Source organism: Salvelinus namaycush, chromosome 8 (assembly GCF_016432855.1).
Source record: "Salvelinus namaycush isolate Seneca chromosome 8, SaNama_1.0, whole genome shotgun sequence".
NCBI classification, from domain to species: domain Eukaryota; kingdom Metazoa; phylum Chordata; class Actinopteri; order Salmoniformes; family Salmonidae; genus Salvelinus; species Salvelinus namaycush.
The window spans coordinates 44,972,765-44,992,177 of record NC_052314.1 but is presented as its reverse complement, the minus strand read 5'-3'; the positions used below and the strand labels follow the sequence as shown (position 1 = coordinate 44,992,177).

General features: G+C 41.9%; 1 protein-coding gene and 1 long non-coding RNA gene across 2 annotated transcripts in view; one reads left to right on the top strand and one right to left on the bottom strand.

Moving 5' to 3' along the window:
• The window catches only part of LOC120052721, a 53,319-nt gene that overhangs the window by 18,177 nt on the left and 15,729 nt on the right, over positions 1-19,413 (bottom strand). The window contains exon 2 of the long non-coding RNA XR_005477397.1: positions 12,912-13,079. This is a non-coding gene — a long non-coding RNA (uncharacterized LOC120052721). The remainder of the gene's footprint in view (positions 1-12,911; positions 13,080-19,413) is intronic.
• LOC120052719 (sarcoplasmic/endoplasmic reticulum calcium ATPase 1-like) overlaps positions 11,714-19,413 on the top strand; it is a 33,411-nt gene continuing 25,711 nt past the window's right edge. Inside the window, exons 1-5 of the mRNA XM_038999799.1 lie at positions 11,714-11,831; positions 12,730-12,747; positions 15,384-15,466; positions 17,672-17,776; positions 18,243-18,381. Of these exons, the coding sequence (XP_038855727.1) occupies positions 11,714-11,831; positions 12,730-12,747; positions 15,384-15,466; positions 17,672-17,776; positions 18,243-18,381 (463 nt within the window). The remainder of the gene's footprint in view (positions 11,832-12,729; positions 12,748-15,383; positions 15,467-17,671; positions 17,777-18,242; positions 18,382-19,413) is intronic.

Genomic DNA, 19,413 nt, shown 5'->3' with positions numbered 1-19,413 from the left:
AAGTAAAAATAGATACACAATGAGTGACGATAACTTGACTATGTACAAGTGGTACCAGTACCGAGTCGATGTGCAGGGGTACGAGGTAATTGAGGTAGATATGAGCATATAACTAGGAATAAAGTGATGGATAAACAGTAGTAAACAGTTGTCTGGGTAGCTTTTTGGTTAACCATTTAACTAACTCCTTAGCAGACTTATGGCTTGGGGGTAGAAGCTGTTCAGGGTCCTGTTGGTTCCAGACTCGGAATCGCTTGTCGTGCGGTTGCAGAGAGAACAGTCTATGACGTGGCTGGAGTTTTTAGGGCTTTCCTCTGACACGCCTGGCATAGACGTCCTGGATGGGTTTTTTTAGGAACTTTTTGAGGAACTGAGCGCCAATGCCAAATCTTTTTGTGTTTGGACCATGATAGATCGTTAGTGATGTGGACACTGAGGAACTTGAAGCTCTCGACCCGCTTCATACAGCCCTGTCGATGTGAATGGGGGGGTGCTCGTCCCTCCATTTCCTGTAGTCCACGATCAGCTCCTTTGTTTTGCTGACGTTCAGGGAGAGGTTATTCCCTATATAGTGCACTACTTTTGGCCAGAGTCATATGGGGAATAATGTTCCATTTGGGACTCAGGCTATAGAGTAGGAGACCGGTATACTGTAATCTCTTCCCCTGCCTTGCTTTCTCCTCCTATGACCTCAGTCTCTCCAGCAGTTTCTGAAAATGCCTCTGACCTTAATTATCCTTATGGCCTCTGTCTTTCACTCCTTTTTGCTATCACACGCCTCTCGCTCTCATTCTCTCACTTTCTCCCTCCTCTTTCTGTGACTCCTTTTCTCTCTCACTCCTTATATCTTTGTAATGGAGGTGTGTAATGGTAACACGTGTTGTACTGCAACAGTTCAAATGTTTTGAAGAAGACTTCTTGTATGCGGTTGTTTCAGGCAACACTGAAACACATTGGTTTTATTAATAAAGAAGCACTTTTGAAATCTACTTCTATTGTCCTCCAAGAGAAGCAGAATATTTTCCTCTCTTCTGTCTACAATGTATATTTAAAAAAGGAGGTGAAGGAAGAGGAGGAGGTGGAGTAAAAAGGTAATGCTGTCGGTGGTGATGATGAAGGTGAAGGAGGAGAAATCAGCAGTGAATATAATAAATAAACTCATACTTTCAACTTTAAAAAAAGGTTTTGAAAGATTATTAGAAAGAGATAGTAAGTAAGGAGAAGTTTGTTCAAATCCATGCCAACATCGGCATTCCAGTACTCTGTAGGCAGCGGCTTCAGTAACTGCTAGGCTAGTATACCCCAGGCCACCATACCTCAGACGACAGTCTTCAAGCACCTTTTCCCCAATTGTTTCAGCACATACAATTCTCCTCTCTAAAACTCAATGAAGCACCGTAGAGGAGCGAGCGGACAGACCGTCGTTCCACTGGACATCTGTTTATCAAGCGGCCGCATTAACACCGTGAAGGATGACGAGGAGGATGAGGATGATGGTGGTGGTAGTGATGGTGATAATTAGTACGGCGAAGGCTAGGTGGGGGTCGAACACTGGACCTTCACAGCTTAGGTGAAAACACGGCCGGTTACCAGGCAACCGTGTCCCTGCCTAGGCCTTGTAAGGCTCGGAGTGGCAGTGAGGCCGAGGGGTTGACGGCTCTACCACCAAACCCCCTGCAGCTAAATATAACTCAGAGGAGAGAGGGGAAGATAGAGATTGAGAGAAAGCCTGAGAACAGAGAAAATAAGTGAGTAATAGGGGAAGACAGTATTGAGGAGTGACAGTTGAGAAAGCAAGTGAGAGAAAGAGTAAAGAAGAAAAATTAGAGAAATAGGAGAGAGAGACAGGGAGAATAAATGCAGTGTTAAAGGCGGCCGGAAGGGTACAGTAACACTTGCTTATCCCCTCTGTCTTCTCTGGGAAATCCACAACTGCAACCCCCACCTGTCTCCTTTTACCTAAAACACACAAGGATAACCCTACCTATTAATAGCAAGTGTTGTCATCTGTCACCGGAGAAATGGGACCTTCTGTACAGTTAACTATTTTCCCCTCTGTCCTCTTCGTAGCCCAGCAACCTCTCCCATTGTGAAATATCCCCAGTCAACAACAGATATTCCCAATTGTTCTCAATCCATTCATAGCCAAAACATTCCTATTTCCTACCGTCTGTCACTAGTCACTCACTCTCCACCCACCATGTTCTTCTCTATTGCTATAGAGGCAAGCATCTATCCAAAAGAGTATCTTCAAATCATCACTGTTTCACGTAGCTAATTGCGCCCTGGGTCAACAGTGAGTGGCACCCCAGGCTAGCTGTCACCTGTGGAGAAACCCTCCTCCCATTCAGTGTTAGTAGCAGATAGTAAGCATAGCATGTTAGGTCCAGCTAGTTAGCATAACATAGCATGTGAAGTCTAGCTATTTATAGTAGCATTTTAGGTTTAGCTAGTTTGCATAGTATATCATGATAGGTCTAGCTAGTTAGCACAGCATGTTAGGTTTAGTTAGTTAGCATGACATAACAGCATGGTACTGTAACCTTGGTCTAAGAGCTAGCCAGTTAGCATAACATGTTGCTGATGCAAAGCCAGTTAGCATGGATCATAACTAGCTAAATTGCCTTTGAAGTACATTTGGTTGTCATTTAGATTGCTGGTTATGTACCAGCTAATGTGACATATAGAGCTGTTGGTCAGTAGGGCCTATATACTTTTTAGACATAGACTTAATGGCTGTTTACAAGTGAGGGATCGCTTGTTTACAATCTCTTGGAGGTGTACTTTGTATGTAGACTTTAGACTGAGGTGAAGATGAAATGGTTGGCAATGGAGGTGTTGAAAAATAAACAGGGGGGCTCCAATTGCTTCTCTAAGCAAACTTGCAAGATGAGACGGGTCGTCTGTCTCCAAGAAAAACTGTCATTCTCTGGATATGAGAGTAAACCTCAAACCCTCAGTGGCCAACTGAGTTCAACGATTCCTGCTGATTTATACCCATGTCACACACAGCAATGAGAATAGATATGCAGACCGAAGGTGCTGCCAGAAGTACTGACTCCTCCACCGAGAAGTTGAGTCGTGTTTCTGTTACGGCTAGACTATGCTTAGGTCATTTGCACAGTCACAGTGAGTTTGTAGGGGCCAGGTAAGGGTAAGGGCCGTAAAGGGAGTGACAAGGCAGAGTGTTAAGGGTATCGAGGACTGAGGCGGTTATAGAGTACCGGGTCAAGAGTCAAAAGTCATTGGTGGTAAAATGAAGATGAATGAATGACGAGGGGGTCCTGAGACAAGGGGGTCCTGAGGAGGGTGGTGGATGCAGGCGGTGATGAGGAGGGGTTGAGTAGGGGGTCGTTCCACCTCAAAAAGCACAAGAAAGAGGATTGACACCCACCATCTCAGATTGTTCTGAAATTGTTTATATGGTTACTAACAGATACGGTTAGCATTCCTGAAACATTATTTTATTGAAATATAATTTGATCTCTGAGGAATTAAGCTAATTGATTGCACCTAAATTGGTCGATTTTAATTTATAGGATTCAGATAATATTCAATAAATATAGTACCCAACATCCGATTTGAACCAAACTTTTTCCTACCAATGAGTAAGACATGAGGAATCCATTTTTTTAAAAGCCACCCACGGACTCCCCACACCCCATGCCAATCCCACCCCAATAACCAGTATACAGTATCAGATCTCTATTTTTGACAATTAGTATGAAGCCGTGGCTTAGAGTATTGCTTCTCCATACTATGTCATGTGAATCTGGTAATGTTTTTTTTCTCCTGTTCAGAAAGTTTTGTCATTAAATTGCTTGCATTATTTACCATGAAGTAGTGTGAAAGTAGATACTGTAGATTTGTCTCATTATAAAAATAAATTGTGTGGTCATCCTCACAATTCAAGCCAGTCCTCCTTGAAAGCAATTACATTTTTCCTCATAGCAACCTAATGCTTCAACCCAACTCTCCTTGAGTAGACCAACAATTGGCCGTTCTCTGAGAGGGCTATCCCGATGCAATTCTCATATGAAGACTTTTCCTACAAGCCCAAAACTTTGATGGAGAAATGGGCTAGGGACTAAAATGTTGTGACAGCCCTAATAAAATAATTAATTGCATGGCAGTCATATTTTTCAATAGAATTATCAGGAAACAGCTCTATATGTATTGTGATTAGTTATATTTACCATTAAAACGGCTGTAGCCTAATGGTTTGCTTGTTCACCAGGAACGATCTAACAGTAACTAATCCAGACCTTTTTTGAAGGGAATAAACCACACACAAAGGGGCCACTTGAATTGTGAGAATGACCACATAATTCATTTTCATCATGAGCCAAATATATTGGTTTTCTACCCAAAGTTGCAAAGAAAATGTTGTGAGCTATTTAATAAACACGAGACCAGCTAAATGGATAAAAGAGTGTGGCAGTATAGCAGGAACAGTGGCATCTAGTGGTCAAAACCTGGTACTTTCACACTACTTTATGGTAAATAATGCAGGGGGGCCATCTTCAGATTCACAGGGAATATATTACATAGTATGAAGCTTCATAATACTTGTCAAACATAGAGAACTGATACTGTATACTGGTTGTTGGGGTGGGATTGGCATGGGGTGTGGGTGGTCCGCGGGTGGCTTTCGGATGTTGGGTCCAATTCGGATGTTGGGTCCAAATCGGATGTTGGGTACCAGATTAATTGAATATTATCTGAATCCTATAAATGAAAATGGCCAATCAATTAGCCAAATTTCTCAGAGATAAAACTTAATTTCAACAAAAGTATGTTTCAGGGATGCCAATCTTACCTGTTTCTAACTACTTTAACAATTTCAGAACAATCTGAGATGGTGGGTGTCAGGGCTTGCTGAAATTACATGGAACGACTTGTAGGGCAAGTCCCACAACCTTAACATGGGACAGAAGTTTGTGACAATTCCATTGTTCTTTTTTTAGAAGTTCTTTTTTAAGAAGTAATACTAGTCAGTTCCAACCACTATGACCCTGGCTGGATAAAACTGTAACAAACATGAAATCACAATGAGAGAAAAGGAGGTTGGGAATGAGGTAGGCTAAGAGAATAATATTCTAATGTACATTAGAATAGCGTAAGCCACAAAGCATATAAGCATGTAGCATGTAAGTTTGTCAAAATGACAAGATGTCAGGTCAGCCTGCTTAAAGGAACTGTCTGTTCACTTCACTCTACCCGTTCCTCCCACCACAACTACAACTACAAACAAGAACAACCTTAATCTAACCTTCAACGCTCAACCCCTACATACAGTTGAAGTCGGAAGTTTACATACACTATGGTTGGAGTCATTAAAACTCGTTTTTCAACCACTCCATAAATTTCTTGTTAACAAACTATAGTTTTGGCAAGTCGGTTAAGACATCTACTTTGTGCATGACACAAGTCATTTTCCCAACAATTGTTTACAGATTATTTCACTTAAAATTCACTGTATCACAATTCCAGTGGGTCAGAAGTTAACATACACTAAGTTGACTGTGCCTTTATAAAAAGCTTGGAAAATTCCAGAAAATTATGTTATGGCTTTAGAAGCTTCTGATAGGCTGATTGACATAATTTGAAACAATTGGAGGTGTACTTGTGGATGTATTTCAAGGCCTACCTTCAAACTCAGTGCCTCTTTGCTTGACATCATGGGAAAATCAAAAGAAATCAACCTCAGAAAGAAAATTGTAGGCAGGTCTGGATCATCCTTGGGAGCAATTTCCAAATGCCTGAAGGTATCACGTTCATCTGTACACACAATAGTACGCAAGTATAAACACCATGGGACAATCCAGCCGTCATACTGCTCAGGAAGGAGACGCGTTCTGTCTCCTAGAGATTAATGTACTTTGGTGTGAAAAGTGCAAATCAATCCCAGAACAACAGCAAAGGACCTTGTGAAGATGCTGGAGGAAACAGGTACAAAAGTATATATATCCATAGTAAAACAAGTCCTATATCGACATAACCTGAAAGGCCGCTCAGCAAGGAAGAAGCCACTGCTCCAAAACCGCCATAAAAAAGCCAGAGTACGGTTTGCAGCTGCACATGGGGACAAAGATCGTACTTTTTGAAGAAATGTCCTCTGGTCTGATGAAACAAAAATAGAACTGTTTGGCTATAATGACCATCGTTATGTTTGGAGGAAAAAGGGGAAGGCTTGCAAGTCGAAGAACATCATCCCAACCGTGAAGCACGGGGGTGGCAGCATCATGTTGTGGGATTGCTTTGCTGCAGGAGCGACTGGTGCACTTCACAAAATAGATGGCATCATGAGGAAGGGAAATTATGTGGATATATTGAAGCAACATCTCAAGACATCAATCAGGAAGTTAAAGCTTGGTTGCAAATGGGTCTTCCAAATGGACAATGACCCCAAGCATACTTCCAAAGTTGTGGCAAAATGGCTTAAGGCAACAAAGTCAAGGTATTGGAGTGGCCATCACAAAGCCCTGACCTCAATCCCATTTAACATTTGTGGGCAGAACTGAAAAAGCGTGTGCGAGCAAGGAGGCCTACAAACCTGACTCAGTTACACCAGCTCTGACAGGAGGAATGGGCCAAAATTCACCCAACTTATTGTGGGAAGCTTGTGGAAGGCTACCCAAAACGTTTGACCCAAATTAAAGAATTTAAAGGCAATGCTACCAAATACTAATTAAGTGTATGTAAACTTCTGACCCACTGGGAATGTGATGAAAGAAATAAAAGCTTAAATAAATCATTCTCTCTACTATTATTCTGACATTTCACATTCTTAAAATAAAGTGGTGATCCTAACTGTCTTAAAACAGGGAATTTTTACGTGGATTAAATGTCAGGAATTGTGAAAAACTGAGTTTAAATGTATTTGGCTAAGGTGTATGTAAACTTCCGACTTCAACTGTATGTTGCATTATGGAGGTTAACACATTCCCCCACCACACCGGAATAACACAGAAATGTGTGAATCTCGCTGTATCCCTGTGTGACTGCATCACAGATGGTTGTTTATACTGAGGCAGTACAACTGCTACTGTAGTTACGGTTACCTCAAACTTAGCACTCTCCTAATAATACAACACACTATTTGAATGTTTTCAAATATTTTTAGCATTTACTTTAGCCTGCCTGGAGTTCCAGATGGGAGGGTTTGCAGTTTTGCGACTTTACGACTTTCTATTGCAGAGATCATCAACTAGATTCAGCCGGGGACAATATTTTCTTCAGCGGATGGTCGTGGTGCTGGAACATAATAATTTGTAGACTACAAATTGACCGCAAGAAGCCCATACAGATATAATATTTGACTAAAACATAATAATTTAAAATATTGCTTACATTTGTATACAATCACATGTCTATTATGCGTAGGAAGACTTGGGAACAGATTTCCAAACATAAAATCTATTGGAGCTGATTTCCTGGTGTTTTTACAGTCTTTATATCCAAATCGATGGAGCATCCAAACAATAAGGAGATCCAAAATGAATAGCCACGTTCATTTATTAATTGTTAATATTTGCTCATCATATTCATTATCAGTTATTTATTTCTATCTCTTATTTAATTTCTTGTTTTGAATGTATTTTATTTTCTAATATTTTGTTGTTGTGTTTTACTGTCAAGCAGTGATCATTTTGACACTCTTATTCAGATTTAGTTTAGTCAGTCATTTTGACAAAAATATAACTTAATAATATTTTTGTAAAAAAATAAAATAAATAACTAGACTAAAAAAACTAAACAAAAAAACAAAAAAGTCTAGTTATTGTCAAAATTATATAAACAGTGGACAATTTTAGTCAACTAAATATTGCACATGGAGAGAGAGAAAGAGAGTATTATGAATTATGGGTCCTATCTTTTCACCAGTAAGAGCTAGAATCAAGATGTTTTATCTGCAGAAAAGAGGGAGACTTGGCTACATTGGCTACAGAACCTGGCTATGAAGTGCAGTGGGAAAGGGTTGAGCAAGATTACAAATTCAAAGACAGCTACTACTTTACTTTTTTCAATACTCAAGGAAGAGAAAAACATAGCTAGACTTTTGTTTTACTATTGCTGCTATTGCTTTTGATTTCGTAAAGCAGCTTGTGTTTTTTAACCAGGCAAAGGGCAGCTAACTAGAAGGCTGGTGGTAACTGGTTAGCTCCGGGGAAGCAAGAGAGTCACCTGCAAAATGTGTATAATCGGAGGCGGAGCCTGTCTGCCTGTCACACTCATTGCTTGCTCCTCCTCAGCTCACCAGCTGATGTAGGCTGTGTGCCGGGTCCTTCCCACTGCTGAACAGAACTGCGCTGCACATCTGTGCTGCTAATATTAATTGTGCTTTTCACTAAAAAGCTCTCAATCTCTCCAGAAACTCTTGTCCAGTCCACCGAGTAATCAGATTTTAGTCACAGATATAAATGTGTCTCTTCTCGTTTTAGTCAACTGAAATGAAAAATAATTTTAGTTTAGTTATAGTTTTTTCTGGGTCTATTTGGTCAGTTATAGTCACGTCAATTGCCACTGAAAAATAGGTGTTTGACAATTATTTGTTTAACTATTTTGTTAAAGAAATTTAAACTGCTGTGAAATAGCCAACACTTCAATGTTTAAATGTACTTTTAGTAAAAGTTTTGATAGATCCATATATTTTAGTTAATTGGCAGAAGCTGACGCATGGCCAAGATTACAGGGATTGCTATCACATCCTAAAGTGTTCTGGAGCTCTGTGTGCATAAAAAGGGTGGTCCAAATATAACATCAGACTCAGTCTCGTCAAGGTTGAGCCACAGGTGGTGCATAGTCCTCCCTTAGCTGCGATGTAACCCAGAATTGTCTGGGAGACATACTTGGTTGCGAGAAGATAGAGAAGTGGAGACAGAAAATAAATATACTCCGATATAGCCGGCTTCACCAGAAAAAGAAAGTTTCCCCATCATCAAAGGCATATGTATAATCTCTAGGAACTCTACTTACCAGACATAAAGTGAAATGTGTCTCTCGCTATCAAATAAACGTCTGAATCCAACTTTTGTCCGAACCACACCATATTCCTGCTGTGTAAACAGCAGGGCTGGGGCCAATTCAGAATTTTATTCAATTCAAACAATGAATTTTAATTCAATTTGAATTGACCACACCTACAAGAAGCAGGATTTGAATTAAATTTGAATTGAAGGAAGTAGAATTTAATTAAAACTAATTCAAACCAATTCAACTGAGACATGAAACATGAAAGTATCATTCATTTGACAAATCTTTTATCAAAAGGATATGCCACCTATTAATGCAGAAAATACACATTTCTAATATTAGTTTGAACTTTGATTATAATTTAAAGATGTCAAACAGTATAATTCTTTGTCACGAGATGTCCCCTTCCATACTGCAGTGTTTGATTTAATGCATTCTGGGATTTTTTTCTGAATATTTTAAAAATATTAAAGGAATTATGAATTATTATAGACAACCCACAACATGATCTTGGAATATTTCCAGACCACTATAATTATAAAAAAATTGGTTCAATACCACATTCAATTAGTTTTAGCCAAATTTGAATAGGTATTTTTAATTTGAATTCATTTTTTAATGGTGTAGAATGACCTGCGTGCTTTCCCTCTCAGTTCATTCTCTGCCTCATTTAGGTGTCCAATTGAGCTTATTTTTAAACCTGAGTAATTGTAGTGTGTGCAGTACTCTATATACTGTATTTTGTGCCAATTGAGAACTTTGGTCTAATTCCCTGATCATTATTTGTATCTTTTGGGGATTTACTGCCAGGGCCCAGGTCTAGCAGTACTGCTCTAGCAGGTCCAGCAGGTCCAGGCTCTGCTAGAGGCCATGTGCTGTGGGTGACAGGAAGCACAAGTCATCTGCGAAGAGCAGGCATTTAACCTCTTAATTGTGGAGACTAACACCAAGGACTGAGGATTGTTCTAGAATAGTGTCCAATTTATTGATGTAAATATTGAATTCTGTTCTTCTCTTGCCAATTTTGATGCTGCACCTGTTTCCCCCCTAAATAGTCATATCTGTTATGCCATTTGATGTAATTATGTCATACTTTTACCCCCTACACCGCTTTCAATAACTTTATAGAACAGTCCTGTATGCCAAATAGAATTAAACACTTTTTGGAAGTCAATAAAGTGAGCATACACTTTGGTCTTATTGTGGTGGACATGTTTATCTATCAGGATGTTTAGGGTGGAAATATGATCGGTCGTGCGATGTTTTGGTATAAATCCAATTTGTTTTTTACTCAAGACATTGTGCTTATTAAGGAAGTTTAAAACTCTCTCTGTCTCTGTACTCTCTATCTGCCTCTTTCTCCGTCCCCCCCCATCTCTCTTTATCTCTATCTGCCTCTCTCTCTGTCCCCCCCTCTCTCTATCTGCCTCTCTCTCTGTACCCCCTCTCTCTTTATCAATTCAATTCAATTCAAGGGGCTTTATTGGCATGGGAAACATGTGTTAACATTGCCAAAGCAAGTGAGGTAGATATTATACAAAAGTGAAATAAACAATACAAATTAACAGTAAACATTACACATACAGAAGTTTCAAAACAATAAAGACATTACAAATGTTATATTATATATATACAGTGTTGTAACAATGTACAAATGGTTAAAGCACACAAGTTAAAATAAATAAGCATAAATATGGGTTGTATTTACAATGGTGTTTGTTCTTCACTGGTTGCCCTTTTCTTGTGGCAACAGGTCACAAATCTTGCTGCTGTGATGGCACACTGTGGAATTTCTCCCAGTAGATATGGGAGTTTATCAAAATTGGATTTGTTTTCAAATTCTTTGTGGATCTGTGTAATCTGAGGGAAATATGTCTCTCTAATATGGTCATACATTGGGCAGGAGGTTAGGAAGTGCAGCTCAGTTTCCACCTCATTTTGTGGGCAGTGAGCACATAGCCTGTCTTCTCTTGAGAGCCATGTCTGCCTACGGCGGCCTTTCTCAATCTGCCTCTCTCTGTACCCCCTATCTCTATAAATCTCTATCTGCCTCTCTCTCTGTACCCCCTCTCTCTCTTTATCTCTATCTGCCTCTCTATCTTTACCCCCTTCTGTCCTATCTGCCATACATACTGTAGCACACTGGACCCATCATTCAATGCCCCCTACCTCTCATTCAAAGCATCGCTGCCCCCATCTCCCCCTCCCTGTTCTACTGACCATGCTCGATCCAAAAACACATCTTATTTTCAGTTTGATGGCACACAGCAGACCCCCTCTGCAGTTGGTGCCCAATTCTTCCACGCGTGACCCCCCCCCCCCCCCCCATTGGACCCTCACGGCCCACCCACCTTTGCTCCCCTCAGCCAATGAGGCGCAAGCGCATGGTGAGAGAGCACCAATCGCCTCACGTTTGTGTCCGTATAAAACTTTTCAGGAGCTTGTGCCAGGTTGCACTTTCTGTCAGTCCAGGGCTCTAGTTTTGCCGGAGAGGTGAGAGAGAAAGAGCAGTGAGTGAGAGAGGGGAGAGAGAGAACAAAGGGGGTTGACCGTTTCTATCCCAATCCCACACTTCTATAAAGTGGTGGGTAACAATTCATTTCTCTGGTTGTGAAACCTCATAACTGGAGAACTACCTATCTACCTACTGCACCAAGCCACGCATTACCGGATAGACGTGTCCTAAACGTGTCTTTGTTTTGTTCTCTTCTTCTGAAGAGTCTCCTGTTTGGTGAGGATGGAGAATGCACACGCAAAAGAGTCGGAAGAGGTCGTGTCATACTTTGGTGTCGACCAGACCACCGGCCTCACACCAGAACAGTTCAAGAAGAACCTGGCCAGATATGGTCACAACGGTGAGAAAGAGAGACTGTGATGGGTGGATGGATGGATGGATGGATTGATGGAAAAGCATAGAGAAACCAAGGGATGGACAGAGAGACATGGAGGTGGATAAGAGGAGGGATAGGGCTCGTTGGAAAGATGATGGCGAGGAAGAGGAAGAGAAGGAGAAAAAGGAGGAGGATGTGGTTGGGTGTAGAGGTTCGGACCCAAAATGGGGTTCATTGGTGCTAAATGCTGTGGAAAGGATGAATGTGATGGAGGGACAGACAGACAGCAACAGGTGTTCCACTGGCTTGGACAACAGCTAGTCTTTGTTTTGGTTATGACGAGGGGAAGGTCGGATGTTGACTCTTTGTGATTGGCTGCTGGCTGGCTGACTGACACATTGGCGCGCGGCAACCAAAATGGTTCACGTGACCTTGTGATGGTGTGGCAGATACCATTTGAAGGTCAGCGGCACCAAGGGATGCTTGGGTAGTGTAGTTCGTGATCAGTCCAGTACAGGCTCCCTATTGTGGTTGGTTGGTTGGTTGGTTGGTTGGTTGGTTGGTTGGTTGGTTGGTTGGTTGGTTGGTTGGTTGGTTGGTTGGTTGGTTGGTTGGTTGGTTGGTTGGTTGGTTTCCAGAAGTTCCTGACAACTTCTACTTGCATATCTGTTGTATCAGTCATGACATGAGCAAAGTTAAGGTTTTTAGCTAATTAACTATAGTAATTTGTATCAAGTGCAAATGTTTGCACCTGTATTTTCAAAGACCTGATCTGACCGTTAAACAGGTGGAAACAAAGGCTTCGTAAATCTAGTCCTTTACATTTAATCACAGTGTATAATTAGCCTTTCTGCTATCAAAGATAGAGGCAAATAGCAATGCTATGCTAATAATCTCCTCTCTTCCCTTTCCCCTTTTACAGAGCTCCCAGCTGAGATTGGTGAGTTCCCAACGTTTATCTTTGCCCCTCACACACCTGTCTGTGGTCGGTCTGCACACACACTCCTATTTCCGTCCCAGTGTCCGGGAGGTTACACATCCCATCAGTCACACTACCTCTTTATTTCTTGCCACACACGCATACACACACATATACTCACACACCTGTTGTTCTGCTTCCTGCCTGGGATGATGGACTTCCTGTCAGTCGTGTCATCGTGACATCTGTCATCACACACCCTCCAGACATTCTGATTCGCCCATTTGGATTGGTTGGTGTAGGGTAGCCATATTTCTTATCCAATCCGATGCTTGACAGGGAGTGGCTACACACTTCAGAGAGAAGGAAGAGGAGGATGTGAATGGGATTGCTCTTGTTGTCAAACTTGTCATAACCCTGAAAGAAGAGGATATTCCTATGCACAGATCTGTGTCCTCACTTACCCATCACATCTGTCACACAAAACCTTGAAAATCCAGAAGTAAAAACTTGCATGATTGCGTCAGATGCTTCAGTTGGGTGATCACTAGTTTACACAGTCACAAAGTCATAAACCACACCTATTTCCACCAATTCTCTTCTTAAAAACTGATTTGGAACCACAGGCGACCGGTGGCACCTCATATGGGGAAGACCGCCTCATAGTAATGGCTGGAACAGAATATATGGAATGGTATTGAACACATCAAGCACACGGTTTCCATGTTTTTGATACCACTTCATTCCAGACATTATTATGAGCCTTCCTCCCCTCAGCAACCTTTTAAACCTAACCCTAACCTTAACATTACGCTTAACCACACTTCTCTTTATGCCTAATCCTAACCTTGAATTAAGACCAAAAAGGTCATTTTTGCTTTGATACATTTTTTATGAAACACACAATTTTGACTATGTGGCTGTTATCTAGTGGGAACCTTCCAGTTGTGTTGCGTGTGTCTACCCATGAGAGTTTATTATCACACTGACTATTCCTCCTTGTAACGGTTATGATTCTCACATCTGACAGTACTAAATCATCATGATGCAATAGAGACATTAGCAATGGTCATCAAAATTGTTAAAAGGTTTTAAAAAACAATTCTAATAAAATGCAACAGTTGGACAATGGATGAAGATACTCCAAACTTTTAGAATTTTTATAATCCATCAGATATTGACTGAATTATAGCACATAAAACATTTTACTGACACGGACAAATATTGAGTCCAGGGATTTAGGTGGGAATTTATTGCTCAATTTATTGTAAAATTTCAACAACAAATGTTTTTTTTAATGCACTCATATATATATATACATATTCTTATTATATCAGGTATTTTTTTGTGTGTTACAATAATGGAAAGTATATGTGCCTAATTTGCATAAATACACTGGGTGTATTTGCATATATTAGTACATTAACATAAAGGGGAGAAACAAGGCTGCAGCAACCAAACACTTGCTCTGTCTACCCTATTTGCACTCACCTGCGCTGTCTAGACTGCCTCATTAATTACTGTTGGTGTCACTTTATTTTGCATAATTAAACAAGTGTGTCAAAAGCAGGATAACCTCGGATTAAAAATCAACACGCTTGGCTCTAGATTAGAGCTACTTTACATTGTTTGTGAGATCAGACATGCACTACATGATCAAAAGTATATGGACACCTGCTCGTTGAACATCTCATGCCAAAATCAGGGGCATTAATATGGAGTTGGTCCCCTCTTTGCTGCTATAACAGCCTCCACTCTTCTGGGAAGACTTTCCACTAGATGTTGGAACATTGCTGCGGGGACTTGCTTCCATTCAGCCACAAGAGTAAGGTCGGGCAGTGATGTTGGACGATTAGGCCTGGCTCGCAGTGGGTGTTCCAGTTTATCCCAAAGGTGTTAGATGGGGTTGAGGTCAGGGCTCTGTGCAGGCCAGTCAAGTTCTTCCACACCGATCTCGACAAACCATTTCTTTATGGAACTCGCTTTGTGCACAGGGGCATTATCATGCTGAAACAGGAAAGGGCCTTCCCCAAACTGTTGCCACAAAGTTGGAAGCACAGAATCGTCTAGAATGTCATTGTATGCTGTAGCGTTAAGAATTCCCATCATTGGAACTAAGGGGCCTAACCCGAACCATGAAAAACAGCCCCAGACCATTATTCCACCTAAACCAAACTTTACAGTTGGCACTATACATTTGGGCAGGTAGCATTCTCCTGGTATCCGCCAAAGCCAGATTCGTCTGTTGGACCGCCTGATAGTAAAGCTTGATTCATCACTCCAGAGAATGCTTTTCTACTGTTCCAGTCCAATGGCGGCGAGCTTTACACAACTCCAGCCGATGCTTGGCATTGGCATGGTGATTTTAGGCTTGATGACAGCTTTGCCAAGGCAATGTCATCAAGGCAATGTGTGGCTACAGCATCCAATGACATTCTCTCTCTCTCTCTCTCTCTCTCTCTCTCTCTCTCTCTCTCTCTCTCTCTCTCTCTCTCTCTCTCTCTCTCTCTCTCTCTCTCTCTCTCTCTCTCTCTCTCTCTCTCTCTCTCTCTCTCTCTCTCTCTCTCTCTCTCTCTCTCTCTCTCTCTCTCTCTCTCTCTCTCTCTCTCTCTCTCTCTCTCTCTCTCTCTCTCTCTCTCTCTCTCTCTCTCTCTCAGGTAAGACCATCTGGGAGTTGGTCGTAGAGCAGTTTGAGGATCTGTTGGTCAGAATCCTGCTGCTGGCTGCCTGCATCTCTTTTGTAAGTAGACAAAATGTTGTCACTGATTTTGACCGACTATGGAGTATAGATATTGCTATGGGTTACAGGGAAAATATTGCAGTGTAATGACACAAGACAGGGTAAAGTGATGTTATCTATGGTCTGCTCCTCAATAATTGGTGTAATGAGAGCAAGGGGAAGATATTCATGTATTGATAATACCTATTGAGTCCTCTCAGATCTCCACAAGTGCATAGAGGGTAGGGTCTATACAGGTCGATAGGTTTGGGTGTATTTATGTGTTTGTTGGTGTTAGCACCTGTAAGATCATTGTGAAGTCACTTCCTGTCAATTGCCTCCTTCCACATCCTCTCCTTACCCCAGTGCAGGATGGGTAAATGTTTCAGCGTAGCAGGTGTGCATGGTGGCAGAGGCCCTGAGATGACACTGACAGCTAACACACACACACACGCGCACACACACACACACACACACACACACACACACACACACACACACACACACACACACACACACACACACACACACACACACACACACACACACACACACACACACACACACACACACACACATGCATGCACACAAGGTTACATACCTGCACTATGAAAGACACATACTGTACACACACAGGTCAGTTATGCTTTGCGTACACGCACACACAGGACACATGCTGTGATCGGTCAGGTTATATTTCATATGGATTGATGTCCTCCCTCTCTCCTTCCCTCACTCCCTCGCTTACTCACTCACTCACGCACACACACACTCGCTCACTCACTCTAGGAATCCCTCCCTCCCTCCCCCCCCCCCCCCTCTCTCTCTCACTATTTCATTTCACTGTTGTCTCCCATCTGCCCTCCTGTCTCGCTCTCTCTTTTCAAATCTGTTTTGGAGTAGGGGGGTGACATAATGTTTTAACCCCCCCCAACCCCAACCCTTTACACTCTGTCCCTGACCAGCTGTCATTATGGCCTTAGAAAGAATGGTGTGTGTGTGTGTGCGATGTACTGTGTGTGTGCGTGGTGTGTGTGTGTGTGCGAGGGTGCGAGGGGAGAGAGAGCGTGTTATTTTAAGAGAGTCTCAAGCCAGGCCGAGAAAATGTATCCTTCCACAAAGGTCAGGGATGAAAGGAACGAAGGATTGCCGGCGAGAGAGAGATAGTATTGCACAATGGCATTGTTTGTTGCAAAGACAAACAAACAGATGATAGGTACATACAGTATATGGTTGAGGAAGACACTGTAATGATAGTAATATGTCATTAATAAATGCATAATATATAGTTAATATACTGTATAAATATATAAATGCATTGGCAATATCAGTGTAATGTTTTTCATGTACTTTCAAATGAGGTTTTATTGGAATGGAACGGTTCTATGGTAGTATGGTACGTGTGAATAGGCTACAATGGATTTCAATGCAGTGTATTTTAGAATAGAGAAGACAGAGAGGATGAATGATATAGAGATCTTAAAAGAGAGGGAATAAGAGAATAAATGGATAGAGAAGAAAATAAAGAAACAAACAAACAAAAAAGAAAGAAAGAAAGCGAGAGAGAAAGAAAGAAAGAAAGTAAGAAAAAGAAAGAAAGAAATGGAAAAGAGGATGGAAGAATGAAATCTTTGCACTAAGGAACAACAGAGTAGAGAAGGGAGAGACGGAAGATGGTAAAAGAGGATGGTTTGGGCAAAGGAATAGGGAATAAAGGATAATGGATGGATGTATACAATAATGGAGGGATGGAGGGATATCTCTCTTTCTCTGTGAGTGAGATTGCTTCTTACTCTGCTTCAGTGGACCAGAACTGATCTGTGTCCATGTCAACACAGCCCCTTTCCTAAACAGACCAGTGACAACAACTCGTTACACTCACGTACACGGACGCGCATACACACGTGAAGGAACACACACACACAAAACTCCCTCTATCACACATGCACGTGCACGGACACACAGACAAAAAAGGCTGGGATAGAGTGGAAAAAAAGTGTTTCTGATATGGGCACATATTGTCAAGTGTCATAAAGTGGAAAAATACGTTTTTCTGTTATGCGCGCATATTGTCAAGTGTCATAAAAGTGCATTCCATTCCATTATCCATAAACATAAATTCTCTCTCTCCCTCCCTCCCTCCCTCCCTCCCTCCCTCCCTCCCTCCCTCCCTCCCTCCCTTCCTCCCTCCCTCCCTCCCTCCCTCTCTCTATCTCTTGCTTTCAGGTGCTGGCCTTGTTTGAGGAAGGTGAGGAAACAGTCACAGCCTTTGTGGAACCCTTAGTCATCCTCCTCATTCTCATTGCTAATGCCATCGTTGGAGTCTGGCAGGTCAGTTAGTGGAAACACATACGCACGCACGCACGCACGCACGCACGCACGCACGCACGCACGCACGCACGCACGCACGCACACACACACACACACACACACACATAATACATCACATGCGTTAGTTTACCCGTTCAGGGTCAGAATGTGTTACCCGCGGGGGTGGGGTAGGGGTGTTATAGGGGAAAATGCATCAGCCCCCAAACCCACAGTAAAAATACAGAGGGACGATCGGGTTACCGCAAGCCACAAGCAGCGGGTCCATATTGGCCTTGTGGTGGTCATTTGGAAACTATGCACAAGGATTCACACATAGGGGGTTATGGGACAAGGGAGCGGGGAGGGGGTGGATGTGACGGGTGTAGGGGGTGGGCATATTGGCATAAGTCAGGCTTTACACTTCTGGTTGGGAGGTCAGGAGGAATTGGAGGAACTGATGTTCTGTGGTGTTATTGTTGCCCTGTAGGAGCGCAATGCAGAGAGCGCCATCGAGGCTCTGAAGGAGTATGAGCCTGAGATGGGGAAGGTTTACCGGTCGGACAGGAAGAACGTCCAGATGATCAAGGCCAGGGAGATCGTCCCTGGAGATGTGGTGGAGGTGTCCGGTAAGATTCAGATTCAGAGATTCAGATTTACGTAATAACTGTATAACTCCCTAAACACTGATCTGGGTTCAGTTTGTTTTCTCTCACATAATGACTAAAGGGCTCAGATTTTGGGGTAACCTGATCCTAGATCTGTGCAAAAGGGCAACTTCTACCCCTATAGGCACAAGAGTTGTAGGCCCAGTTCCAAGTCGACCATTAGCCCCAATACCCACAAGCCACTAAAATAAATGTAGATCTGATGTAAGTGAAAAAAAATCTACCTTGCCTATCAGAGATGAAGGTATAGAGATTAAAGCATATAGCCCTTTTTACAACAATTCTTATCACAAAGTGTACAATTTGTCACAAAATTTGTCACAAAGTGCTTGAATCTGTCAAATCCTCTCAGATGGACATCACGTCTTTAGGGTTTGCTAATATATTATACCACCCCTCCCCCCCAAAAAACAAAGCCTAATACCCATAGTGAATATTGCCAGTCTACTGGTTGACAGACACATCCCAAAGGGCACTCTATTCACTTTATAGCCATAGGGCTCTGGTCAAAAATAGTGCACTATGTACTGTAGGCCCTAGAATCCCTGAGGGTACTTGGCCTATCCACAGAGTGTACTTGAGAAGACTCATGACACCGTAGGGCTACTGGTAAAATGCACATGAGGGGGTACTTCAGGGGTTCTCAGGGCAGAGTAAAATTCTGTACTGTAACTGAAAAATATTGTGAACCACTAACGGAGGATATAGAGTGCCATTTGGAATGTATACCAGCGCCTGGTCCTGGGTCAAATTGGTTTATCCCTCTAACGTTTAAGGTTAGGTTTAGGGTTGGCTAATCTGATCCTAGTATAGATTACAGATTTTACTAATAAGGGCGCATTTTACTGTTTAATGCGTGTTATTCATTTGCAGGCACAATTTCCAAATTTAGCAGGTGATCTACTAAGAACAAACACTATAATCAATGCATTACATTTACATTTGACATTTGACTCATTTAGCAGATGCTCTTATCCAAAGTGTCTTACAGTA